The sequence below is a fragment of the Schistocerca americana genome, chromosome 4 (genome assembly GCF_021461395.2).
Source record: "Schistocerca americana isolate TAMUIC-IGC-003095 chromosome 4, iqSchAmer2.1, whole genome shotgun sequence".
NCBI lineage: Eukaryota > Metazoa > Arthropoda > Insecta > Orthoptera > Acrididae > Schistocerca > Schistocerca americana.
In genome coordinates, this window is record NC_060122.1 from 399,714,938 (window position 1) to 399,739,582 (window position 24,645).

Consider the following 24,645-nt stretch of genomic DNA (forward strand, 5'->3'; position numbering starts at 1 on the left):
TTGCGTCGCTGTGAGTGGTGTATTGGAAACAGATGGCTTTCGGAAATCTTTAACTCGATAATAACATCGGATTCAGCTCGCTTTAGCAATATGGATAAGACTGATAGGGAACTAGTCAACGAATTAGAAGGAAAAGACTTGCAAATAGCTAACAAGCGACTGAGCAGACTTCATAGTTGTTTAGTGCTGTTAGAACTATGTCGATCTTGTTCGTTTTACATTTAATTTCTAATGCCCATTGTGTTTGACCTACCATTGTCCTGCACCTTGCGATGTTTCGGACATTTTGCCTTGGTGATCTTTGTCTCTTTTCTTAGACTACTCTCAAATCTAGCGTTTCCAAGATATTTATATCTGAAAAATTCCCCTTTCATGATGTTAACAAGACATTTTGAAGATTAGTAGATGGGCTATAGAGCTAAATAACTTAATAAGTCAGTGAAATTTCCTGATGCCGTTTCTAAGTCTAGAGTGTCTCTTTTGTGGTTTATTTGTTTCCGTAATTCAGATCAGACTGATTGCGGAAATAGTTCTCGCACACTGAGCCCTCAATTATTTGTTTGTGTTTTTATGTATTCCGATCTCTGTCCTCCCCTACACCCACTGCAGCTCGCACTAGTGCCGTGGAAATTCTTCTTTGATGTCTTAACAGATGCGCTATGATCAATTCCCTTCTTTTTACCAGTGTTCCACATATGTCCATTTCTTCGCCGATTCTGCCGAGAACCACCTCAATCCTTAACAGTCCATCTAATTTCCAACATCTTTCTATAGCACCAAGTGTCAGATGGTTCGATTCTCTTTTTTCCTGGTTGTCCATCTTCCGTACATTGGTGTGCTCCAAACGTACATTCTCAGAAATTCTTTCCTCAAATTAAGGCCGATACTAGTAGCCTCGTTTTGGCCATGAATGCCCTCTCCTTTTTTATGCTCTCCTTGCCTCGTCCGCCATTCGAAATTCTGAAGAAAATATGTGTAAGCCATAGAGAAAGACCGGCAATACACAGATTGCAAACAGCCTAAAGGAAACAATAAGAATCGAAGACTACGAAATTAGTAGTCGGATTACAAAAAGTGTAAGACAAGATGTAGTCTTTCACCACTACTATTCAGTCCGTACATCAAAGAAGCAATGACGGCAGTTCAGAAAGTTTCAAGAGTGGGATTAAAACTCATGCTGAAAAAGTATCAATGATAAGAGGTGCTGATGGCGTTGCTATCTTCAGTAAACGTGATGAAGAGCCCCAGAACGTATTGAACGGTGTGAACAGTCTAATCAACACAGAATACGGATTGGGTCTGAGTCGAAGAAAAACGAAACTAATGAGAGGTAGCACAAATAAGATCAGTGAGAAAATTAACATCAAAACGGTGACTACGAGGTAGATGAACTTAAGGATGGCACTTTTCCACCGATGGCGACTCCCACGTACTTTACAAAATATAAACAAACCAAAGAATGTGGCTGTTGTTATCACCAAAGAGTTTTGTGGAGGCAGAGATTTTCGTTGCACATTTTTTGTTTTGTCGCCATCGGTGGAAAAGTGCCGGTTGCGTACTATTTAACGATACTGGAAAGCATACATTATGTTTTCCAGAGCAGTGCTTGCCACAAGAATAAAAACAGTGAGTAATACCATCAAATTAACCTTACAATCTCAATATTCTTCCCACGTACAGTGCTCACTTTTTCGTCTCTATATTTGCCACAGATCACGACCCCCACAATACTCCAAACCAAGTTGTATCATCTAATGATAAATCACCAGGCGATTCGAAACCGGTCATGAATAAATAAAGATTGAGGGAAAAACGGCGATTGGTTGCAGTAATTCCTGAAACCTTTAACAAGACAGTCGCAGTATTCCAAATCCAGAATGGATAAAAATTCTATTAAATTTTCTAAGCGCTCAGCCAATTAAACGCAGTCTTTGGTTTTCCTACACCAAAACACTTGCTATCTGTTCTTTCCAATTTAAGTTGATCGTAACTGTATTTCCTAGGTATTTAGTTAAATTTACGGCCTTTAGATTTGACTGATTTATCGTGTAACCAAAGTTTAATGGATTCCTTTTAGCACTCATGTGGATGACCTCAAACTTTTTATTATTTATGATCAATTGCCAATTTTCGCACCATTCAGATATCTTTTCTAAATTTTTTTCCAACTTGTTTCGATCTTCTGACGACTTTACTAGACGATAAATCTTTTCTAAATCGTTTTGCAGTTTGTTTTGATTGTCTGATGACTTTACTAGACGATAAACGACGGCATCATCTGCAAACGGCCTAACACGGCTGCTCGTAATAGAGTGGCGTGGCCTGACAAGGACTAATTTCCACATCTAAATCTCCGCTATCCACCAAGCAGTGTGTGGCGGAGGGCACAATTCGCGCCAAAGTCCTATTTCCGCCGCTCTGTTCCACTCGCGGATCGAGCGAGGGAAAAACGACTTTTTGGACGCCTCAGTACGAGCTCTAATTTCCCTTATCTTTGAATGATGATCATTAGGCGATTTGAAAGTTGGTGGTAATAATATATGCTCTACATCCTCGGTGAAGATTGGATTTCGGAATTTAGTGAGCAGCCCCTTCTGTTTAGCGCGTCGTCTATATGCAAGTGTGTCCCACTTCAAACTTTCAATGAGATTTGTAACGCTCTCGCGATGGCTAAATGTACCAGTCACGAATCTTGCCGCTCTTCTTTGGACCTTGTCAATCTCTTGAATCAGACCCAACTGGTAAGGGTCCCATACAGACGAACAGTACTTCAAGACTGAACGAACTAACGTATTGTAAGCTATTTCCTTTGTTGAAGGACTGCATCGCTTCAGGATTCTACCAATAAACCGCAATCTAGAGTCCGCCTTACCCGTTACTTGTGTAATCTGATCATTCCATTTGAGATCATTTCGAATAGTGACACCCAGATACTTGACTGATGTTACCGCTTCCAAAGACTGATCATTTATATTGTACTCATACATTAATGGGGATTTTCGCCTTGTTATACGCAGTAGGTTACACCTACTAATATTGAGAGATTACACCATGCATTTATTTTCTGCAAATCCTCATTGATTTGTTCACAGCTTTCTTGTGGTACTACTTTCCTGTAGACTACAGCATCATCGGCAAACAGTCTAAGGCCTCTGTCAATACCATCAACCAGATGGTTTATGTAAATCGTAAAAAGCGAGGACCTATTACTTGTCTGGAGTGCTGATGTGTGCATGCTGACGGTGCGCTTGTGTGTCGGCAGACGCGCGGCTGTGCTGGAGCGACCGCGAGTTCGCGCTGGGGCTGTCGCGCGCGCCGCAGACGCCGGCGCCATTCGTGCCCCGGTGCGAGCCGGACGGGACGTACGCGCGCGTGCAGTGCCACGACGCCACCGGCTACTGCTGGTGCGTGACGCCGGCCGGCCGCCTGCTGCCCGGCACCACGCAGCCCAAGGAGCGGCCGCCGCGCTGCGACGGCGGACACGGTCAGCCCCACACCTCTGTCTCACTACCTAACACGGCTAACTTCCTCAACATCAGGCGCTACGCGTTACAATTTTTGTTTTAGGGGAACAGCGGTTATTACGAGACGGCAGATACAATGTGGGGACAGAAAAAGCCGACCGATTAAAACCGATACCTTTATTTTACTTCTGAATAACGGTCATGTTTCGGCATTTGCTCGGTAATCGTAAATATCAGTTTGCCATACCAGCAGTGCCACCATTTTTCGTTTGTAGCCGATTCACACTCACTGGATACAATTACTCTACTGGCCATTAAAATTGCTACACCAAGAAGAAATGCAGATGATAAACGGGTATTCATTGCACAAATATATTATACTAGAACTGACATGTAATTACATTTTCACGCAATTTGGGTGCATACATCCTGAGAAATCAGTACCCAGAACAACCACCTCTGGCCGTAATAACGGCCTTGATACGCCTGGGCATTGAGTCAAACAGAGCTTGGATGGCGTGTACAGGTACAGCTGCCCATGCAGCTTCAACACGACACCACAGTTCATCAAGAGTGACTGGCGTATTGTGACGAGCCAGTTGCTCGGCCACCACTGACCAGACGTTTTCAGTTGGTGAGAGATCTGGAGAATGTGCTGGCCAGGGCAGCAGTCGAACATTTTCTGTATCCAGAAAGGCCGTAATGCGGTCGTGCATTATCCTGCTTATGTAGGATTTCGCAGGGATCGAATGCAGGGTAGAGCCACGGGTCGTAACGCATCTGAAATGTAACGTCCACTGTTCAAAGTGCGTCAATGCGAACAAGAGGTGACCGAGACGTGTAACCAATGGCAGCCCATACCATCACGCCATGTGATACGCCAATATGGCGATGACGAATACACGCTTCCAATGTGCGTTCACCGCGATGTCGCCAAACACGGATGTGACCATCATGATGCTGTAAACAGAACCTAGATTCATCCGAAAAAATGACATTTTGCCATTCGTCACCCAGGTTCGTCGTTGAGTACACCATCACAGGCCCTCCTGTCCGTGATGCAGCGTCAACGGTAACCGCAGCCATAGTCTCTGAGTTCATAGTCCATGCTGCTGCAAACGTCGTCGAACTGTTCATGCAGATGGTTGTTGTCTTGCAAACGCCCCATCTGTTGACTCAGTGATCGAGATGTGGCTGCACGATCCGTTACAGCCATGCGGATAAGATGCCTGTCATCTCGACTGCTAGTGATACGAGACCATTGGGATCCAGCACTGTGTTCCGTATTACCCTCCTGAACCAACCGATTCCATACTGTGCTAACAGTCATTGGATCTCGACCAATGCGAGCAGCAATGTTTTCGATACGATAAACCGCAATCGCGATAGGCTACAATCCGACCTTTATCAAAGTCGGAAACGTGATGATACGCATTTCTCCTCCTTACACGAGGCATCACAACAACGTTTCACCAGGCAGCGCCGGTCAACTGCTGTTTGTGTATGAGAAATCGGTTGGAAACTTTCCCCATGTCAGCACGTTGCAGGTGTCGCCACCGGCGCCAACCTCGTGTGAATGCTCTAAAAAGCTAATCATTTGCATATCATAGCATCTTCTTGCCGTCGGTTAAATTTCGCGTCTGTAGCACGTCATCTTCATGGTGTACTATTTTAATAGCCAGTAGTGTATGTACATTAACTTTTACTGTTTTTTAGCTGACACAGAGATATTTTCCTCCAATGGAAATCTCATGTATGCATTATTGATTGTTCAGTCTTTTCATCATGCGCAAGTACTCCCAGCTGTTGGGCATAAGTATAAAAATGTCAACAAGTCAATGTACCATTGCGCAGGAGCTTGTTGGCCACCAGGATAAGCGGAAGTGGTCGATTAGTTACAGAGTGACAGTTATTGAACCATATGAAATAAAATCGTCATAACTTGTGAACGGTTTGCCTTGCGACGTTCATATTGCACAGTTGGTCGCGGGGCATGATGGAAATTAGTAGGGTCTGGTTTAGCGACGAAGACCACTTTCATTTTGATGGGTTCGTCAATAAGCAGAATTGGCGCATTTGGGGGACTGAGAATCTGCATTTCGCGAACCCACCAGGCTAGCCGAGAGCGCTAATGCGTTGCTTCCTGGACTCGGGTAGGCGCGCCGGCCCCGGATCAATCCGCCCTGCGGATTAACGACGTGGGCCGGTGTGTCGGCCAGCCTGGATGTAGTTTTTAGGCGGTTTTCCACATCTCAGTAGGTGAATACCGCGCTGGTCCCCACATCCCGCCTCAGTTACTCTTCCACACTATTTCATGGTTTACACTAGATGCAGACAGCTGGGGTACACTGATTCCGTCCTGGGGGATATGGGGTGGTGGCAGGAAGGGCATCCAGTCACCCCTTTCAATTAACCTTGCCAATTCCGTTGTCACCACGCCGACCCTGCCTCCATTGAGGGACAAAGGCGCAAATGAAAGAAAGAAAGAAAGAAGAATCTGCATTTCGCTATCGAGAAGTCTCTTCACCCTCAACGAGTGACTGTGTGGTGTGCAATGTTCAGCACGAAATAATCGGTACGATATTCCCTGATGGTAGGGTGGTGCTGAGGGAATTAGATTAGGAAATGAGACACTTAAAGTAGTAAAGGAGTTTTGCTATTTGGGGAGCAAAATAACTGATGATGGTCGAAGTAGAGAGGATATAAAATGTAGACTGGCAATGGCAAGGAAAGCGTTTCTGAAGAAGAGAAATTTGTTAACATCGAGCATAGATTTAAGTGTCAGAAAGTCGTTTCTGAAAGTATTTGTATGGAGTGTAGCCATGTATGGAAGTGAAACGTGGACAATAAATAGTTTGGACAAGAAGAGAATAGAAGCTTTTGAAATGTGGTGCTACAGAAGAATGTTGAAGATTAGGTGGGTAGATCACGTAACTAATGAGGAGGTATTGAATAGGATTGGGGTGAAGAGAAGTTTGTGGCACAACTTGACTAGAAGAAGGGATCGGTTGGTAGGACATGTTTTGAGACATCGAGGGATCGCCAATTTAGTATTGGAGGGCAGCGTGGAGGGTAAAAATCGTAGAGTGAGACCAAGAGATGAACACACTAAGCAGATTCAGAAGGATGTAGGTTGCAGTAGGTACTGGGAGATGAAGGAGCTTGCACAGGATAGATTAGCATGGAGAGCTACATCAAACCAGTCTCAGGACTGAAGACCACAACAACAACAACATTCCCTGATGGCACGGTGACTACCGAACAGTACGTGATGGTTTTGGAAGATGATTTCATCCACATTATCCAAAGTGACGCTGATTTCGACGGGATGTGGTCCAGGCAAGTTGGAGCTCGACCCCATCGAATCAGGGTACCGCACTCTGCTCTGGGTTACCCGGAGGCCACTGGCATGGACCTCGATAGGCGGCCATATTCTCCGGATCTGAACACATGCGACTCCTTTTTGAGGAGCTTTATTAAAGACAAGGTGTACGGAAACATCGCCAAAACCATTACAGAGCTGAAGAAAAGCCATTCAGGATGTCATCGACAGCATCGATGCTCTGATACTTCAGCGGGTCATGCAGAATTTCGCCAGTAATGGCAGACTAATCGAACACTTCATAACCTAAATCCGAATGTCAGTGGCGACGTTAATATGTTAAATAAAGTGTACGCAGGCCGTACTTTGTAACTGATTTTCCTTTTCTTCATATAGTTCAATAATTGCCACCCTGTCTGTTCCACTGAATAATTAAATATTATTTTTGATACTTGCATGGTAATTAGTGAGTGATCAGTTTATTTATTGCAACAGTGAATGTTTCAAAATTAGTTATTTTAGTCCATAAAAAGAAGCCAAATGTAAGAAGTGTATTTTGAATTCTGGTCCATATTTTTGTATAAATCTTCCATCTAAAATCATTTAAAAAATCGCCTAAAAGAATTACAGCACTAAGAAACATTTTCCTTTGTCCAGAAAAAAATTCAAATCTGAAAGGGTTAAGTAAACTTTTTTAAAAAAAGCAGTAATTTTTATCAGTAAAGTTCGCATTGGTTTGAAATAAAACGTTATTGCACAAAATGTGGAAAAGCGGTCAGTGCTATTTTAATAACAATGCCGACAGAAACTAGCAATAAACACATGGCAAAAGAACTGTCACAGCACTGTTGAGACAACAATGTCCGTGTTGCCGTGTGTCGTGGCTTCAGGTACGCGAGTACGTGCAGTGTGCAAGACCCGCCCCCACCTGATCTACACGGTAGTTTCTCGCTGTTGTCGCCAGACATCCGTTGTATTGCACAATCGGACCATCCCTAGCGTGAAAAAATTCTTACGAACTAACGTAGCAACCAAGTACAATGCATCATGAAATAACAAAAGTTGGAAATTATGGTAACAGCAATAAATTAAAAATTTAACAATTAATTCAGAGTACACAATAAAAATAAAGCAGCTGATTTAGTGTCTGTGTCTTCATAATATGCCTTTATCAGCTTTTAGCTCCTGAAACTGACAACACGAAAAACAGTTTAACCTCAGTTTTTACCCTGGCTATACTTATTGCCGAAATAGTGGTATGACCCTGATTACAAAATGATTTTTGAGTAGAGTTTCAAACAATTAGAATCAATGGTAGAATGCTGGTGATTTCTTATAGTATTCAACCACTTGACATTTATCGAGAAACGCCGCGAAGGACAGGAGGACTAAGTTTCCTTTTATTGGTCTATTTAATTTACTATTTTGATTCTACGTCTATTCCAGGAAGTAACAGGAATAAAAACCGAAAATCGGATGTTTCATAAACTGGTTATTTTGAGGGGTTTTAAGTCAGATTAAAGTGACGTGGAAATAGACCCGATATTACCGAAAATTGGTTTTCTGCAATGACCGCCATCCCTAATACAATGGGCCTCCTGGTGTTTCTCGAGTTCGCCACTAGACAATGCCACATGCAGTGATGGGAATAAAACGCATTTTATCACTCCCCCCAACGCCCCTCCCCAACTGTTACACCTTCAGTGATGTACCTGTTAACATTGTGCCACACTAAATTTCATTTGATTTGGAGTGTTGAAGCTGATGAACAGCGCAATTTTCAGCACCAGTTTTTACTTTTAAAGGTAACAAGTAATCGTATCATAGTAGTATTAATATTTCAGTTTTCTGTTTCCACCGTATTTCAGTGTGCAGTGTCAATCGGGTACTGCAGGTTATACCAAAGTCAGGTGATATGGGGCACATAAGTACGAGGGTCGTCTAATAACTAATGGAATACATTTATTTTCTGAATGCACGAGGGTAATCCCATAGGTAAGGGCTCCTATTTTTTTATAAGTACAGAACTCTGTTTGTGTGGCAGTTGGTCACATTGTTATAAAGAGTGCTTCACACGCTATGTGTAAACATGCGCACGCCAGGCTGAGGTGCCCAGCCTTGCCTTGGCAGCCGTTGAGAATGGAGCTCCCGTTGGATGTTGCAAATTGCGCGCAGTTATTCCGTTTTTGAGCGCAAAGGGCACTGCGCCGATTGAAATCCATCCCCAATTGACAGAAGTGTGTGGTGAGTCGTGCATGGATGTCAAAGATGTTCGTAAGTGGTGTAGAGAGTTTGCAGTCTGCCGGTAAAGTCATGACAACCGTTTTTGGGATCGGAAAGGGGTATTGTTGGTCGACTTTATGCCCACTGGGACCACAATTAACGCTGACAGCTACTGTGAGACTTTGAAAAAACTCTGCATGACAACGCTCGCCCTCACATCGCTCGGTAAACCATTAATCTCCACAATTTCAGTGGAACATAATCACCCACCCACCCTATAGTCCTGACTTGGCTCCCAGTGACTGTCACCTGTTCCCTAGGTTAAAAGAATATTTGGCCAGAAAGCGATTCAGCTCTGACGACGAGGTGAACAGCATGGCGGCGAGCTGGTATGACATGACATACAAAAACTGCCACAGCAGCGACAGAAATGGTGATTATGTCGAAAAATAGCTAAATGTTCAATCTGTAAACTGATGTAAGCCATTGTAGAAATAAACAGGTCTATGAACTTGTAAAAAAAATTGGAGACTTTACTTTTGGAATTACCCTCATAGATTGGTATTAAAGAGGATTCCAGTACACCATATTATTCCCCATTTTTTGTCTACAAAAACATATTTTTCAACATAATCTTCGTTCAATGCGACTGCCTTCCACCATCTTACTGAGAGAGCCTGTATGCCCGCATCGTACCGCTCTACTGGGCGACGTCGGAGCTAACGTCTTACTGCACCCATAACCTCCCCAGCACCCATTTCCTGCTTCCCGCGGTTGCATCCTTCACTCGGTCAAACAGAGGGAAGTCGGAATGTGCGGGATCCGGGCTATAGAGTGGATGAGGAAGAACAGTCTAATGAAGTTTTGGGCTCCTCTTATGTGCGCATGGAAAAGGAGAGGTTTGTTTCATTTTGGTGACGACGAATTTCTTCAATTTCGTGAAGATACACCTGAGAGTTGCTCGCTGCGCCATTAGGGAGGACATCAAACAAAATAACACTCTCAGAGTCCCAAAAGACCGTCGCCATGACTTTACGGGGATGTCGCTTTGAACATTTTCTTCAGTGGAGAGGTAATGTGTCGCCACTCCGTGGATTCGAAGTGATGAACCCATGGTTCATCGTCTTGATGATATCTGACAAAAAAATATCACGATCAGCCTCGTAACGCGCGTGATATTCCGCAGAGATGGTCCTTCGTTGCTCTTTATGGTCTTCAGTTAGGCGACGAGAAATGCAGCGGGCACTCACCTTTGAGTACTCAACTGGTGGACGAGTTCGTCAGCACTACCAACCAGTTGAGCAGCGAGGTGTTTGATTGCGATCCGTCTATCACCTCGAAAGAGGGTATCCCCACTTTCAAATGCTGCAGGAGTCACAGCAGTGTGCGGCCGGCCGGAACGGGGGAGATCGGACACGTTTGCACCACCTTGTTGCGATGATGACAGACTGCTACGACAGATCCCTCGCCAAATGACCTACCGTGATTTTCGGCATATCCATCCTCGTTAAAGAGGAAGAGAGCATCACAGCCGATAGGAAGATCACAATTTTCATCGCTACCATTCAGCTGAAATTTCGTTGTCATTTTATTGGCAACCGGTTTTGACGATACACTGAATCATCAGGCTCTCTAAGTACATAGTGGCTGAATTTTCCCGAAATACATCAGTCAGAGAGTCCAACGTGAAAGTAACTGGTATCCGCATCAGCTCTTGTAAGCAACCACATGCAGCATTTGCTGTCTCGCCATGTGTGGATGCTTATAAGAGCTGATGCGGATACCGGTTACTTTCACGTGGAACTTTGAAGTCTTTCGGGAAAATTCTGCCACTGTGTATTTAGAGGGCCTGATGATGATGAAGTGTATCGTCGAAACCGGTTGCCAATAATTTGATAATGAAATTACAGCTCAAGGTAATCCAGAAAGAGATTTTCACTCTGCAGCGGAGTGTGCGCTGATATGAAACTTCCTGGCAGATCTCTTTCAGGAGTGCTAGTTCTGCAAGTTTCGCAGGAGAGCTTCTGTAAAGTTTGGAAGGTGGGAGACGAGGTACTGGCAGGATGATGGCTCTGAGCACTATGGGACTTAACATCTGTGGTCATCAGTCTCCTAGAACTTAGAACTACTTAAACCTAACTAACCTAAGGACATCACACACATCCATGCCCGAGGCAGGATTCGAACCTGCGACCGTAGCAGTCGCGCGGTTCCGGACTGAGCGCCTTAACCGCTAGACCACCGCGGCCGGCTACTGGCAGGAGTAAAGCTGTGAGGACGGGGCGTGAGTCGTGCTTGGGTAGCTCAGTTGGTAGAGCACCTACACGCGAAAGGCAAAGGTCCCGAGTTCGAGTCTCGGTCCGGCACACAGTTTTAATCTGCTAGGAAGTTTCAGCTCAAGGTAATGTTGAAAATTGTAATATACCGTGCTTTTGTTCACTGCCAGGTCTCGATAGACATTTGCAACATCCATGGTTATCTGCGCTACTCTGGTTTTGTGCCAAAAGAAACACAGTGACATCTATCTGCTCTGAACGCACCTCCGTTATAGACACCATTTTGGAGGCTACGTATAGCGCCGACACCTATCGGAAATACATGGAACTATAGGGGCCGAAGCGGAAATATTTCACGGTAAGGGAAATTATTTCACGATGTCACACAACAAATTCCGCGTTTTTCTCCCGAAATTGGCCGAGAAAAAAATGTGTTTTACTTATTGAACGCCCCTCGTACATACACACACACACACACACACACACAAATTTACATATTTCACATTCTGTGGACTACAAGAATCTACAAATTGTTACCAGCACGATACAGATTGCTGTCCGTTCAGGCTGCTAGACGATGACGGCAAGCAAGAAACGTCATATTCGCGTAAAGCGTACTACATGTTTGAATGTGGAAACGATTATCATTTCAATGCAACCGCGCAAAAGAGGCAGGAGTAATCCAAACTACATTCTAAATAAAACGAAAGATTACACAGCGGATTTCACATTCAGAAGATGCGGTTGATTGTCATATTTGGTGAGCAGGTCGTGTTATGCTCCGTGTAAGAAGGAGAAATGCCTTCTACTTCATGTCGGATTCGACAGCGGCAGGATTGTGACCTTTGGGCAGTGGGATTTATTGTTCCGCCATACCGCTGCTCGCTTGTCTGGCTCGCACGTCTGTCGTGAGAATATGGTATTGATTGGTTCAAGAAGGCCATACTCAACTCCATGCAAATACTAAGCGGCCTCGAGCGACAAGCTGCCAGTATGACTAGGATACAGAAACAAAAACTAAACTCCTTCCTAACAGGCCATGAAGGCCCAACGGTACTGACCGGCCGCCGTGTCATTCTCAGTTCATACACGTCACTGTATGCGAATATGGAGGGGCATGTGGTCAGCACACCGCTCTCCCGGCCGTATGTCAGTTTCCGAGACCGGAGGCGCTACTTCTCAATCAAGTAGCTCCTCAGTTTGCCTCACAAGGGCTGAGTGCATTCCGCTTGCCAACAGCGCTCGGCAGACCGGATGGCCACCCATCCAAGTGCTAGCCCAGCCCGACAGCGCTTATCTTCGGTGATCTGACGGGAACCGGTGTTAACACTGCGGCAAGGCCGTTGGCACTAGGATACAGACATGGGCAAAAATATGGAAACACCACACACAACACAGTATCATGTCTAATGTAGCGTAGCAAAACTTTCGGTGTTCAAAACAGCTTCCAGTCGTCGCAGAATACATAAAAACAGGACGCTTGTGGTTTTCAAGGCTATCTTATACCATCTTCCCTGCAAAATAGTGGCAAGTTCACATAACGATGCTGTAGGTGAAAACCGATCACGCACCATTCTCTTCAGACTATGCCACAAAGGCTCAACAATATTAAGATCTGGTAATTGTGCCGGCCAGGGGAGATGGGAAGCCGGCCGGTGTGGCCGAGCGGTTCTAGGTGCTTCAGACTGTAACCGCGCGACCGCTATGGTCGCAGGTTCGAATGCTGCCTAGGGCATGGATGTGTGTGATGTCCTTAGGTAAGTTAGGTTTAAGTAGTTGTAAGTTCTAGGGGACTGATGACCTCAGATGTTAAGTCCCATAGTGCTCAGAGCCATTTGAACCATGTTTTGGAGATGGGAGAAGATCGTCCTTGTGAACACTAAACCAGTCCTGGACGATGCGTTCTGTGTGGACAGCAGTCACGTCGTTTTGGAAAACAGCATCCCACTGGGGAACAAACATTGTACCATGGAATGGACCTGATCAGCTGAAATGGTCACACTATCCTTGGCAGTAATGCGACCTTGCACAGTAAACATTGGGTCTGTGGAATACAGCGATGTGGTTACGACATCACTGAACCCGCATCACGTTTCACTCTCGGGACGTAAACTCTGTCAGAAGTTGGAAACAGTGTGAAACAAGACTCAAACGACCATGACTTACTTCTATTGCTCCACAGACCACATTTAATGGCTTCGTCACCACGTTTTCCTGGTACAGGCATTTGCGTCAGTGGTGAGTAGCTTTGGAATTCCAGCTCTCCAAGCAATTCCTTGCTTATGGAGCTCCCTTCGTGTTGTTTTGGTGCTGAAAGGGCTTGCAAGCGAGACTTGAACTTCCGCAGTGACATTTGCAGATGTCGTTCTCTTATTTCTCGTCACAATCCTCTCCAGTGTCATCTGTCACAACCACTCACCACACACTCTCGTCCGCGTTGCGACATAGCGGATAATGTTTTCTCTGTTTCCCTTTACGCAATGTAAATTTCGAAATGGTCATATGGAAACACAGAACACTTCAACTCCCTTGCTTACTCAAGAACCCATCATACGAGCACCAGCAAAGCATTCACAACAACACAGATCGCCCTTCTGACCACGACTGAGACTTTAACGTATTGTGGTCATTGAACAGATGCCGTTCATGCTCAAATAAAACAGCACAACCGGTTTGCCTAAATAGCACAGGATGTACGCATTTCTCGTGGTCTTTCCATACTTCCACGCAACCCCCGTATTATTTGTTTGGGCACTGATTATGGTACAGTCAGATTTTGTATCTAAAGTCAAGAAATAGGCCACTCTGCAGCAAGGCAAATATCCACAACGTCAGTGCTACTACGTCTGGAGCACCACGGTCTTAAGCACGACCACCATCATTGCGTTTACCCTAACGGGACAGCAGAGAGAAGCTCGCCGACAGTGGTGCGCCAAGCTGCAATGCTGCGCACATGACTGGCACCGTGTCATCTTTTCAGAAGAGTCCCCGTTCTGCATACATCATCTCAATAAACGTGTCCGTGTGTAGAGGGTCCGAGAAGAACGAACGTTCCTAGGTAGAATTGCCATATGACCCTAACACCTGGCGTGGTGTATGGGGTGCCAATGGGTACACAACACTATCTCCTTTCGTTCACATAACTGGTAATTCGGACAGCAGGCGTTATTATGGATGTGCCCTACTTCGAGATCTCACTGACTTTATTTTCCAATGAGATAACGCAAGAGCGCATATTACCCGTGCTGTCCCGATCAGTCTCGATCCAGAGAGTGTTCGACTGTAGCACTGGCGAGTATGTTCCCGATACTTCATGGGTCACGTGGACCATTTGCCAGCTACAACAACTGAATAACTCTGGCATAGAGCTGAAGTAGCATGGAATGACGTCACCTCCGTTTAAAATCCAAGCTCAGCTCAACTGAATGGTCAGATGGTCTAGAATCGTCGTTGCAGCCAGAGGTAGCAGCTCCGTGTATTAAAGTTCCCACCCCGTGACGCCTGAAAATTAATTCTCTTTCCTATACTGCTCAGTCCGCAGCTCGTTGTCGTGCGGTAGCGTTCTCGCTTCCCGCGCCCGGGTTTCCGGGTTCGATTCCCGGCGGGGTTAGGGATTTTCTCTGCCTCGTGATGACTGGGTGTTGTGTAATGTCCTTAGGTTAGTTAGGTTTAAGTAGTTCTAAGTTCTAGGGGACTGATGACCATAGATGTTAAGTCCCATAGTGCTCAGAGCCATTTGAACCATTTTGAACCTATACTGCTCACACAAAGCAAATAAAATTTCGTTTTCTTCATAAAAGAATACCACAGCCGTAAATTTATCGAGCGTTATGTATGTGGTTCCACCTTGGCACTTGGCTTTCAAGTATTTTTATTTGCTCGATTTTATGCGTGTGGTTTGATAAGTCTGGTAAGAAGGCAAGAAGAAATGTTTGTTTAGTAAGGAACTCACCTAACTTCTCGATATAGTCTCCTTTGAGGAATATACACTAGGTTCAGCGGACCTCCAGCTTTTGCATCCCATCGGAAAAATAGGTTCTATGAAACTTGGCAAAATACTGGTAGACTGCAACTACCACTTCTACATTTCATGAAAATTTCTTCCCATCAAGCCAAAGCTTCAAGTTAGGGAACGGGAAGGAGTCACTTGGGACTAAATGTGGTGAATAGGTGGATGAGGAATTAAGTCAAAGCCCAAGTAGAGTACCTTCGCCTTTGTTATAGCCAATGTGTGGGTTGGTGAGTTGTCCAGGTACAAACTTTCACCTTTTTTTCAGCCAACGCAGGTTTCAAAAGATCCAACAATGAAGCATAATCGAGTCCACTTATGATTCTACCTTTTTTCAAGAAATCTGAAGTTTGTTTGTTGAGAATTTTAGAAAAAAAAAACAGTGGCCATCACCATACCAGTTGACAAAATGTGGTCTCGGCCTTCCTCAGTAAAATTTTATCAGTTTTTGTCCATTGTTTTGGCTGCCATTTCGACTCTGGTGTGTAATGGTGGATCCATGTTTCATCAGCAGTAACAAATCGGCACAAAACTTCTTGCAGGTTGCAGTTAAACATCACGAGACATTTTGTTGAAATGTGCCGGGTGCGTAGACTATGAGCAACCGCGGCACCCAACTCGCACACAGCTTCTTCATAGACAATTTTCCGTGCAGGATATCATGCATTCATTCAGTTAAGATGCCTACTGTCTCAGCAATCTCACGAAGTTTTATTCAACGGTCTTACATTACAATATTATGGATTTTGTCAATGGTTTCCTTTGTGATGACGATAATTCGACAGCCGTACCACGATTCAACTTCGGTGTTCGTCGACTACGTTTAAATTCATTCATCCGAAAGTAAATGGTCTTCAATGATGGTGCAGAGTCCGCGTGAAATTCATTCTATTCTGTTTTGATCTGTGCAGCAGCCCAATCCTTGAAACGAAAACGTTTATTAACACTACGAAACTTTTTCTCCATTATCTGTCGCAGTCGGCACACAGACCAATTCAGGCGGCTATCAGCAACGAACTGTATGCTGTAGATTAATGAACTTCTGTACACGATCCTCGGAATAATCAAGGTTACCAACAATAAAGGCGCAAGAAAAATGTTCCATTCTTTAATGGGAATTTACCAGACTTGTCAAACCACTCTCGTATACATTTCAACTGTTTCGGCCTAACAGATCATTCTTAAGCGCTATAGGTATCGAAACACAGACAGTATCCCTCATTGCTGTTGTTATTTTGAGACCTATAGCACCTTAAAATGAAGAGACTTTGTACTATGGGCTGTTCACTCTCTACAAACAGTCTAGATTGAACATTGTCCCGCTCAAAATGGGAAGAAGCTGCAGCTAATTTAAAGGTGGATGGTCACACAGTGATTTGAATTCTTCTCTCTTGAATACCACTGGGCGTTATTCCCTGCTCCGTAATACCGGTGAGCAATTGCATATCATAGTAGGGGACAGATTGTGTGAGCGGGACTCTGCACTGACGCACGTACGAACTCCTGCACGACGTTGGCATCGGTTCACGGGGGGACGAAATTGAAAAACTGCCGTTGGATGTTTATTGTCTCATGATCTGGCTCATTGGAGGTTCACATACATCCTTATAGATCAGTAAATGGAACGACATGTTTAAAGACAAGGCGCTCACTGGAACAACTTCCTGGAGTGATACTTAATATACGTGTACAAAATTTAGTATACCAGATACAGGGTGTTTCAAAAATGACCGGTATATTTGAAACGGCAATAAAAACTAAACGAGCAGCGATAGAAATACACCGTTTGTTGCAATATGCTTGGGACAACAGTACATTTTCAGGCGGACAAACTTTCGAAATTACAGTAGCTACAATTTTCAACAACACATGGCGCTGCAAGTGATGTGAAAGATATAGAAGACAACGCAGTCTGTGGGTGCGCCATTCTGTACGTCGTCTTTCTGCTGTAAGCGTGTGCTGTTCACAACGTGCAAGTGTGCTGTAGACAACATGGTTTATTCCTTAGAACAGAGGATTTTTCTGGAGTTGGAATTCCACCGCCTAGAACACAGTGTTGTTGCAACAAGACGAAGATTTCAACGGAGGTTTAATGTAACCAAAGGACCGGAAAGCGATACAATAAAGGATCTGTTTGAAAAATTTCAACGGACTGGGAACGTGACGGATGAACGTGCTGGAAAGGTAGGGCGACCGCGTACGGCAACCACAGAGGGCAAACGCGCAGCTAGTGCAGCATGTGATCCAACAGCGGCCTCGGGTTTCCGTTCGCCGTGTTGCAGCTGCGGTCCAAATGACGCCAACGTCCACGTATCGTCTCATGCGCCAGAGTTTACACCTCTATCCATACAAAATTCAAACGCGGCAACCCCTCAGCCCCGCTACCATTGCTGCACGAGAGACATTCGCTAACGATATAGTGCACAGGATTGATGACGGCGATATGCATGTGGGCAGCATTTGGTTTACTGACGAAGCTTATTTTTACCTGGACGGCTTCGTCAATAAACAGAACTGGCGCATATGGGGAACCGAAAAGCCCCATGTTGCAGTCCCATCGTCCCTGCATCCTCAAAAAGTACTGGTCTGGGCCGCCATTTCTTCCAAAGGAATCATTGGCCCATTTTTCAGATCCGAAACGATTACTGCATCACGCTATCTGGACATTCTTCGTGAATTTGTGGCGGTACAAACTACCTTAGACGACACTGCGAACACCTCGTGGTTTATGCAAGATGGTGCCCGGCCACATCGCACGGCCGACGTCTTTAATTTCCTGAATGAATATATCGATGATCGTGTGATTGCTTTGGGCTATCCGAAACATACAGGAGGCGGCGTGGATTGGCCTCCCTATTCGCCAGACATGAACCCCTGTGACTTCTTTCTGTGGGGACACTTGAAAGACCAGGTGTACCGCCAGAATCCAGAAACAACTGAACAGCTGAAGCAGTACATCTCATCTGCATGTGAAGCCATTCCGTCAGACACGTTGTCAAAGGTTTCGGGTAATTTCATTCAGGGACTACGCCATATTATTGCTACGCATGGTGGATATGTGGAAAATATCGTACTATAGAGTTTCCCCGACCGCAGCACCATCTGTTGTTGAAAATTGTAACTACTGTAATTTCGAAAGTTTGTCTGCCTGAAAATGTATTGTTGTCCCAAGCATATTGCAACAAGCGGTGTATTTCTATCGCTGCTCGTTTAGTTTTTATTGCCGTTTCAAATATACCGGTCATTTTTGAAACACCCTTTATGTGATCGCTTTGAGGAACGCTGCGTAAGATTTCGTGAAACTGAGAGGATATAAATTATCGCTGTCGATTAATTTCGTTGACCGCGTCTTGCACACGTACCGTTTAGTGTTGATGATTGTCAGCAAAAAGTGTCGATCGTTTTGCGCAATATAGACGAAATTTATGGAGTACCTACATCAATATCATTTACTGTATCGTAGGTACATCATGCATGACAGGATATAAGAATGAATTAAAAGTGTATCTTCGCATAATTTCGTTCGGTCCCCTTCCTTTTGCGACTAGTATATTACACTAGTTAACGAGTAAATCAAAATACGCATGTACAATTACCTTACTATGAAAGACAAACTTTTTCAAGGCATTTTTATAGATACATCACATGACATCAATTGAAATGTTGCAATTCCTGCAGAAGAAACATATTTGTCCAGTAAATGAAAATCTAGAAAATAGAAGCAGCTGTACTGTAAGTGACGTAAAAGTATTAAACATCTTTAGGAACTATCCCCTATTTATGCTATATTTTTTTCAGAAGTATCTATTCTTGTCTAGGGCACTGATAATTAACCTTAACCGAATGCCAGTATAGCTTTAGCCTCATCTCACATATGTTCTGTGCCGAAATCATTTACAGAAATATGAGATTTAAGAAAGGTGTCATTTACGTTTCAAATTATTTATGTCGGCATTTTTATTTACAGGGAAACGGGCAACTAGAACGCCACCTCCGAAGAAAGGTAAGCCAAAAATTACTCCACAGAATCAAAATACATACTGAACATGGTTTGTTTGAAAACAATTATACTCTGAAGTCCAGACGTCCTGCTGACGAGTCTCTGAATACCTGCAGTGGCAGTCTCTCAGGGGACATTCTCAATAAGCATTGTAACTATTCATTCTGGTACTCTTTATCATCTTTCACTAGGCCAATTGTGAACAAAATGATTCCCATAAGTCAGCACATCTGATTTCTCCCTTCAGCTTAAGCCAAACAGAAATATATTAGAAAACTAATTTCTAGTCTTTCTTTCTTTTCCAATCTCTTACTCTCAAAATCCATGATTGACCAGCATATAGTATTACTGACTTTGAACTAAATTTTGTACCTACTTCTCTCTTTTCTGCTGATTGCTCTCCCCTTTTTCACCCCTTAGATATATTTTAGTGCATCCATTTATCTTGCTACATTTTTTTCATGTTCTCTAAATCTGCGCTACTCGAATAAATTGATCTTTGAATGAACCAGCTTGTTCTATTAGTTTATCATGCACATTCTTTCATTATATTTCCTTATTAGTGCTATGACTTCCTTTTTATTTACTAAAATTCTCATACTGTAGCTTCGCTAACGCCATATTTAACTTTTTACTTTTTTGGAGATGGTCAGTCATTAGTGCTTTCCTTGCATAGCGTAAGATACTGAATATTGTTTTATTGTTACATGTATTTATACATTTGCGGTCGATCTCTTTTCATTCCTACAGAATTGTGTATATGTTAACGTACAGGGTAGAATCCATATCTGTGTTTTAAGTCCTCATTTAATTTTTAGATAGTAGTTGATAATGGCTATGTATATGTTATCGTTGAATGACTTAATGACATTAAGTACGAGGGATGTTCCGAAAGTAAGTTTCATAATTGTTTTTGAAAGGGAAGATGGTACACGAGGATACACAAACAAATGACATATGAATCCACAGGCGTTGCTGGTTAAATGCGAACGAGGCGTCCGGTGAAGGAGGAACGACACATCCGCAGAGCGCCGAAGAGGAGGTAGTAGCAGAAAATCTACGCGCCCGAGATTATTCGAGTAGAACCCATATCTGTGTTTTAAGTCCTCATTTAATTTTTAGATAGTAGTTGATAATGGCTATGTATATGTTATCGTTGAATGACTTAATGACATTAAGTACGAGGGACGTTCCGAAAGTAAGTTTCATAATTGTTTTTGAAAGGGAAGATGGTACACGAGGTAACACAAACAAATGACATATGAATCCACAGGCGTTGCTGGTTAAACTGCGAACGAGGCGTCCGGTGAAGGAGGAACGACACATCCGCAGAGCGCCGAAGAGGAGGTAGTAGCAGAAAATCTACGCGCCCGAGATTATTCGAGTAGGTAGACGAGATGGTAGACGGAAGTGTACTGACAGTTTGGTCGCCAATGGAAGTACATGCTGTTACTTGGTTTGATTGGGCACGTGGGACTAGCGTGCTCTTCATACATGAACGTCTACAGACGTGTGTGGTGAAGAGATCATTTCTCGTCAAAGGGTTGGTCGCTGGTGCTGCATGTTCAGAAAAGGGGTGGAAATCATTAAAATAAAGGCGTTTTTCGTTGCGGCGGAGTCTTATCACGAAATTGCAGTCAACAACTTTCTCCTCCGAACGCGAAAATATTCTGTTGATACAGGCTTGCATAGGGAGAAATGATCACCATGATAAAATAAGGGCAATCAGAGCTCATACGGAATGATACAGGTGTTCGTTCTTTCGGCGCGCTATACGAGAGTGGAACAATAGAGAATTGTGAAGGTGATTCGATGAACCCTCTGCCAGGCACTTAAATGTATTTTGCAGAGGATTGATGCAGATGAAGTGAGAACTTGCGTTGGATCAGAGGGTCTCAAAACAAGACTGTGATTACGGGACAAAGCGATATCCTGGCTTCTTCAAACAGAAATGGGTAACTGAGGGGGTTTCGAGTAACACATTTATGCAATTCTTGTAAGATTGTAGCGCTGTAAAGACACACAGATTCAAATGGCCGTTATACCTGTACTGGGAATTATGCTCGCACTATCCCTACCACTCCCGTAGGTGGATTTTAATAGCACAAACCCTTGTTTCCAACATAGTTCTAAAAAAAGATAGAGCTTAAACTTCCTTATTTAGGTATTGGCCTGTTTTTGGTTTTGGTCCCCCTTCACCCGTGGAAAGTAGCTTAATTACAGAAGCATAGAGGTCTCTGTTCTGAAATAAGCAGAACTTCGTCATTAAGGTTTCTGTTGTAACGTCAACTTCATGTACATTTACGGATCAAGCATATTTGCCTGTTCCTAAAATAAAATGTTTAAAACTTATCGCACGATCATCGTCTTCAACGTCCTATGCCTGCAGTCATAGATTTTCCTAGATATCTGACTTTGATCCATGCGTAGTAGATGGTCATGCTGTTCCTTTCTGTACTACTGGATCTCTTCTGCTATTCCCCTCTTATTTCACTGCTTCTCTTATAATCTTGCAATTTCTAAGCTCTTTGAAGTCTCATTTCTGCCGTTTCAAATCTCTGTAACTATTTTGTCTTTAAAGTGCGTACTTCGGATCCATTGGGCAGTAAAAGCACAGTCATAGTATTACAGAATTTAAGAACTCTCTCTTTGCTTATTTTGTCCAGCAGCGCTCTCTCTCTCTCTTTCTTTCTTTCTTTCTTCTTCTTCTTTTTTTTGTCATGTGTTGTGCCCAAGTGCACCCGCCTTTGGTGTTTTCTACTTGTTTTTATATTGTGAGGAAGGGTAGGTTTTTCTCGACTTTGTTAGCACTTAGGCTGTCCTATGGGTCCTTCGTTCTTCTGCCTATTTGTCCTTTTTTATTGTTAGATTTTCGTTTTACGTCATTCTGTTTGTCGTCTTGAAATTTTGTCTATTTGTTTTTCTTTTGCAGTTCTTATCCAGGTTTGTAGGTATCATCCTGAAATGGAATGCCTTCTTCGGTAGAATTTTGTAGTGTTATCTAGATATTATAGATTTCGGGGCTCTATATCTGTGCTATGGTTGTGGGTCTACTGTGGCAACATTTGTGAGTTGAGAGGTTCGTTCCTAAGAAGCGTGTAAAACCTTTGTAATTTCTTATCAGAATCATTAATTTTTTAAATAGAGGTGGAGCCCCTCCACGTCCACACCGGCATGATGGCCAGCTGTAGAGGTTTACTGCCATCTGTGCATAAGGATTAGTTTTCACTAAAGTAAGGTGTCGCAGGATGTGGGTACTGCGATGTTTGCTTACGTTTGGCTAAGATTAACCATTAATACGCGCCCCTCTGGGTCGAAAGTAAACGAAGGGTAGCGGTTTGAAGGGCAGAGAGAAAAAAGTGCCAACGCAAGAGCCAAGGGAAAAAAATCCTCTGCGATAGTAGGTCGGGTAGTAAGAGCCGTAGCGGATGTCTTGCTGCCTGCGATAGATCATGCAAGGGTAGGCTTTGTTAGTAGTGGGTATCATGCAGGTCGATACGTTTGACGTTGTGCGGTGCTATTACTCGGCGGCTACCGCTGAGTGCCGGTGTGTATCTCTCTGTCAGCGTCAGCATACATGTAAGACTTAGGTTCATCAACATTTTGTGTCTGATAGGTCATATATCAGATGCACAATGTAGGGTGATGTTGGTGATTTGTTTGTGCGTCAGTGTGCGAGCTCGTCGGTTTCCCTGCTACAGCCTGTTGATTGGCTTTAATAGCAGCTGGTATATCCAGTCAACGTTGCTGATATGCAGGGGCTTGCCGTCGTTTGTCGCTTTTTGGTGTATGTTAGCTTGCCATAGGTGGTTAAGCTCTTTGAATCATTAACATAAGCCCAGGTAGTTAAATATATGGACTTGTCCTAACATTATCGATTGCGATTTTAGTTAAATTATATGTAAGGACCATGAAGCTCGCTGTAGGTTGTCTCCGTAGCTGCCTCTATAACCTGTCATCTGTAAAAAGGAGTGAGTTCAACACGACACATCTCGGTGGGAAAGGATCTTCCATTTTCAGTTGGCCGATAAGACAAAAAAATGGTTCAAATGGCTCTGAGCACTATGGGACTTAACTACTGTGGTCATCAGTCCCCTAGAACTTAGAACTACTTAAACCTAACTGACCTAAGGACATCACACACATCCATTCCCGAGGCAGGATTCGAACCTGCGACTGTAGCAGTCGCGCAGTTCCGGACTGCGCGCCTAGAACCGCTAGACCACCGCGGCCGGCGGCCGATAAGACAGCCTTGTCTGACTCCTTCTGTGAGTCTTCTCATTCCTGTACTAATAGCTGAGTCGAGACATTTCTTGATACTGTTATCAGCACACAAACTCTGGATGGATGTTATTAAATGCTGAGGACTGTCATACTTTCATGACACTTCCCATGACCTACCATCCTGTCGAAGTTCTTTTCATAATCCACAAAAGCAATATGCGTTGAGACATTGAAGTGTCTATGCTTATCTATTATCTGGTTTATTGAGAAAAAACAATCCATACATAATCTTGATCTAAAAACCCCCTATCAGAAAAGTTTCTGTTAATATGTTTAATCTTTCGGAAAGCTCTCACAGTTAAGTAGGCTTATATCTCTACAGTTATTGGTCATTCCGGGCTCTTTATTACTATTATTATTATTATTACTATTATTGTTATTATTACTACTATTACTGCCGCACGGAGTGCCCGCGCTGTTAGAGGCGCCATGTCACGGATTGCCCGGCCTCCCGCCAGAGGTTCGAGTCCTCCCTCGGGCATGGGTGTGTGTGTTGTTCTTAGCGTGAGTTAGTTTAAGTATTGCGTAAGTCTAGGGAGCGATGACTTCAGTAGTTTGGTCCATTAGGATTTCACACACATTTGAATATTATTATTATTATTATTTTGTACATGGCTGGAGCAACAACAGTAGGATGAAAATTTCTTGTACAAATAGCCAATCAGTTGCGAAAGGGAAGGTTTGTTATAACCTCCTTTACCATGGTTTTAACGTTTATACAAACGTCGTCTTCAAAAGGAATATTGACAAATGGATTGCATGTTGTGGCAGAAGTACGTTAAAATACAACCGAAAAGCGTTAGTCAAATATAAAATTTCACCTTCATAATGATTAAAACATGCACAACATGGTTGTTGTCATTTGGTATTTCCTCACCAATGCAGAGGAGCTTCCTTTAGCCGAAGCGTTGCGTACGTGACGCTAGTGGACTAGACGAATATTGGTGAGGAAATACCAAATGACAGCAAACGTGTTGTGCATGTTTCGCTTATTATGGAGGTGAAATTTTATATTTGACTGACGCCTATCAACTATGTTTTATCGTACGTCTGCCACAACAGTTTTC

The 24,645-nt window shown here is 43.6% G+C and overlaps 1 protein-coding gene and 1 pseudogene across 4 annotated transcripts in view; one reads left to right on the top strand and one right to left on the bottom strand.

Moving 5' to 3' along the window:
- LOC124612651 (SPARC-related modular calcium-binding protein 2) overlaps window positions 1–24,645 on the top strand; it is a 776,165-nt gene that overhangs the window by 563,263 nt on the left and 188,257 nt on the right. For all 4 annotated transcript variants that reach the window (XM_047140958.1, XM_047140959.1, XM_047140961.1 and 1 more), the window contains exons 3-4: window positions 3,263–3,484; window positions 19,262–19,297. In XM_047140958.1, coding sequence (XP_046996914.1) covers window positions 3,263–3,484; window positions 19,262–19,297 — 258 coding nt within the window. The remainder of the gene's footprint in view (window positions 1–3,262; window positions 3,485–19,261; window positions 19,298–24,645) is intronic.
- On the bottom strand, window positions 12,516–12,633 carry LOC124614260 (annotated as a pseudogene).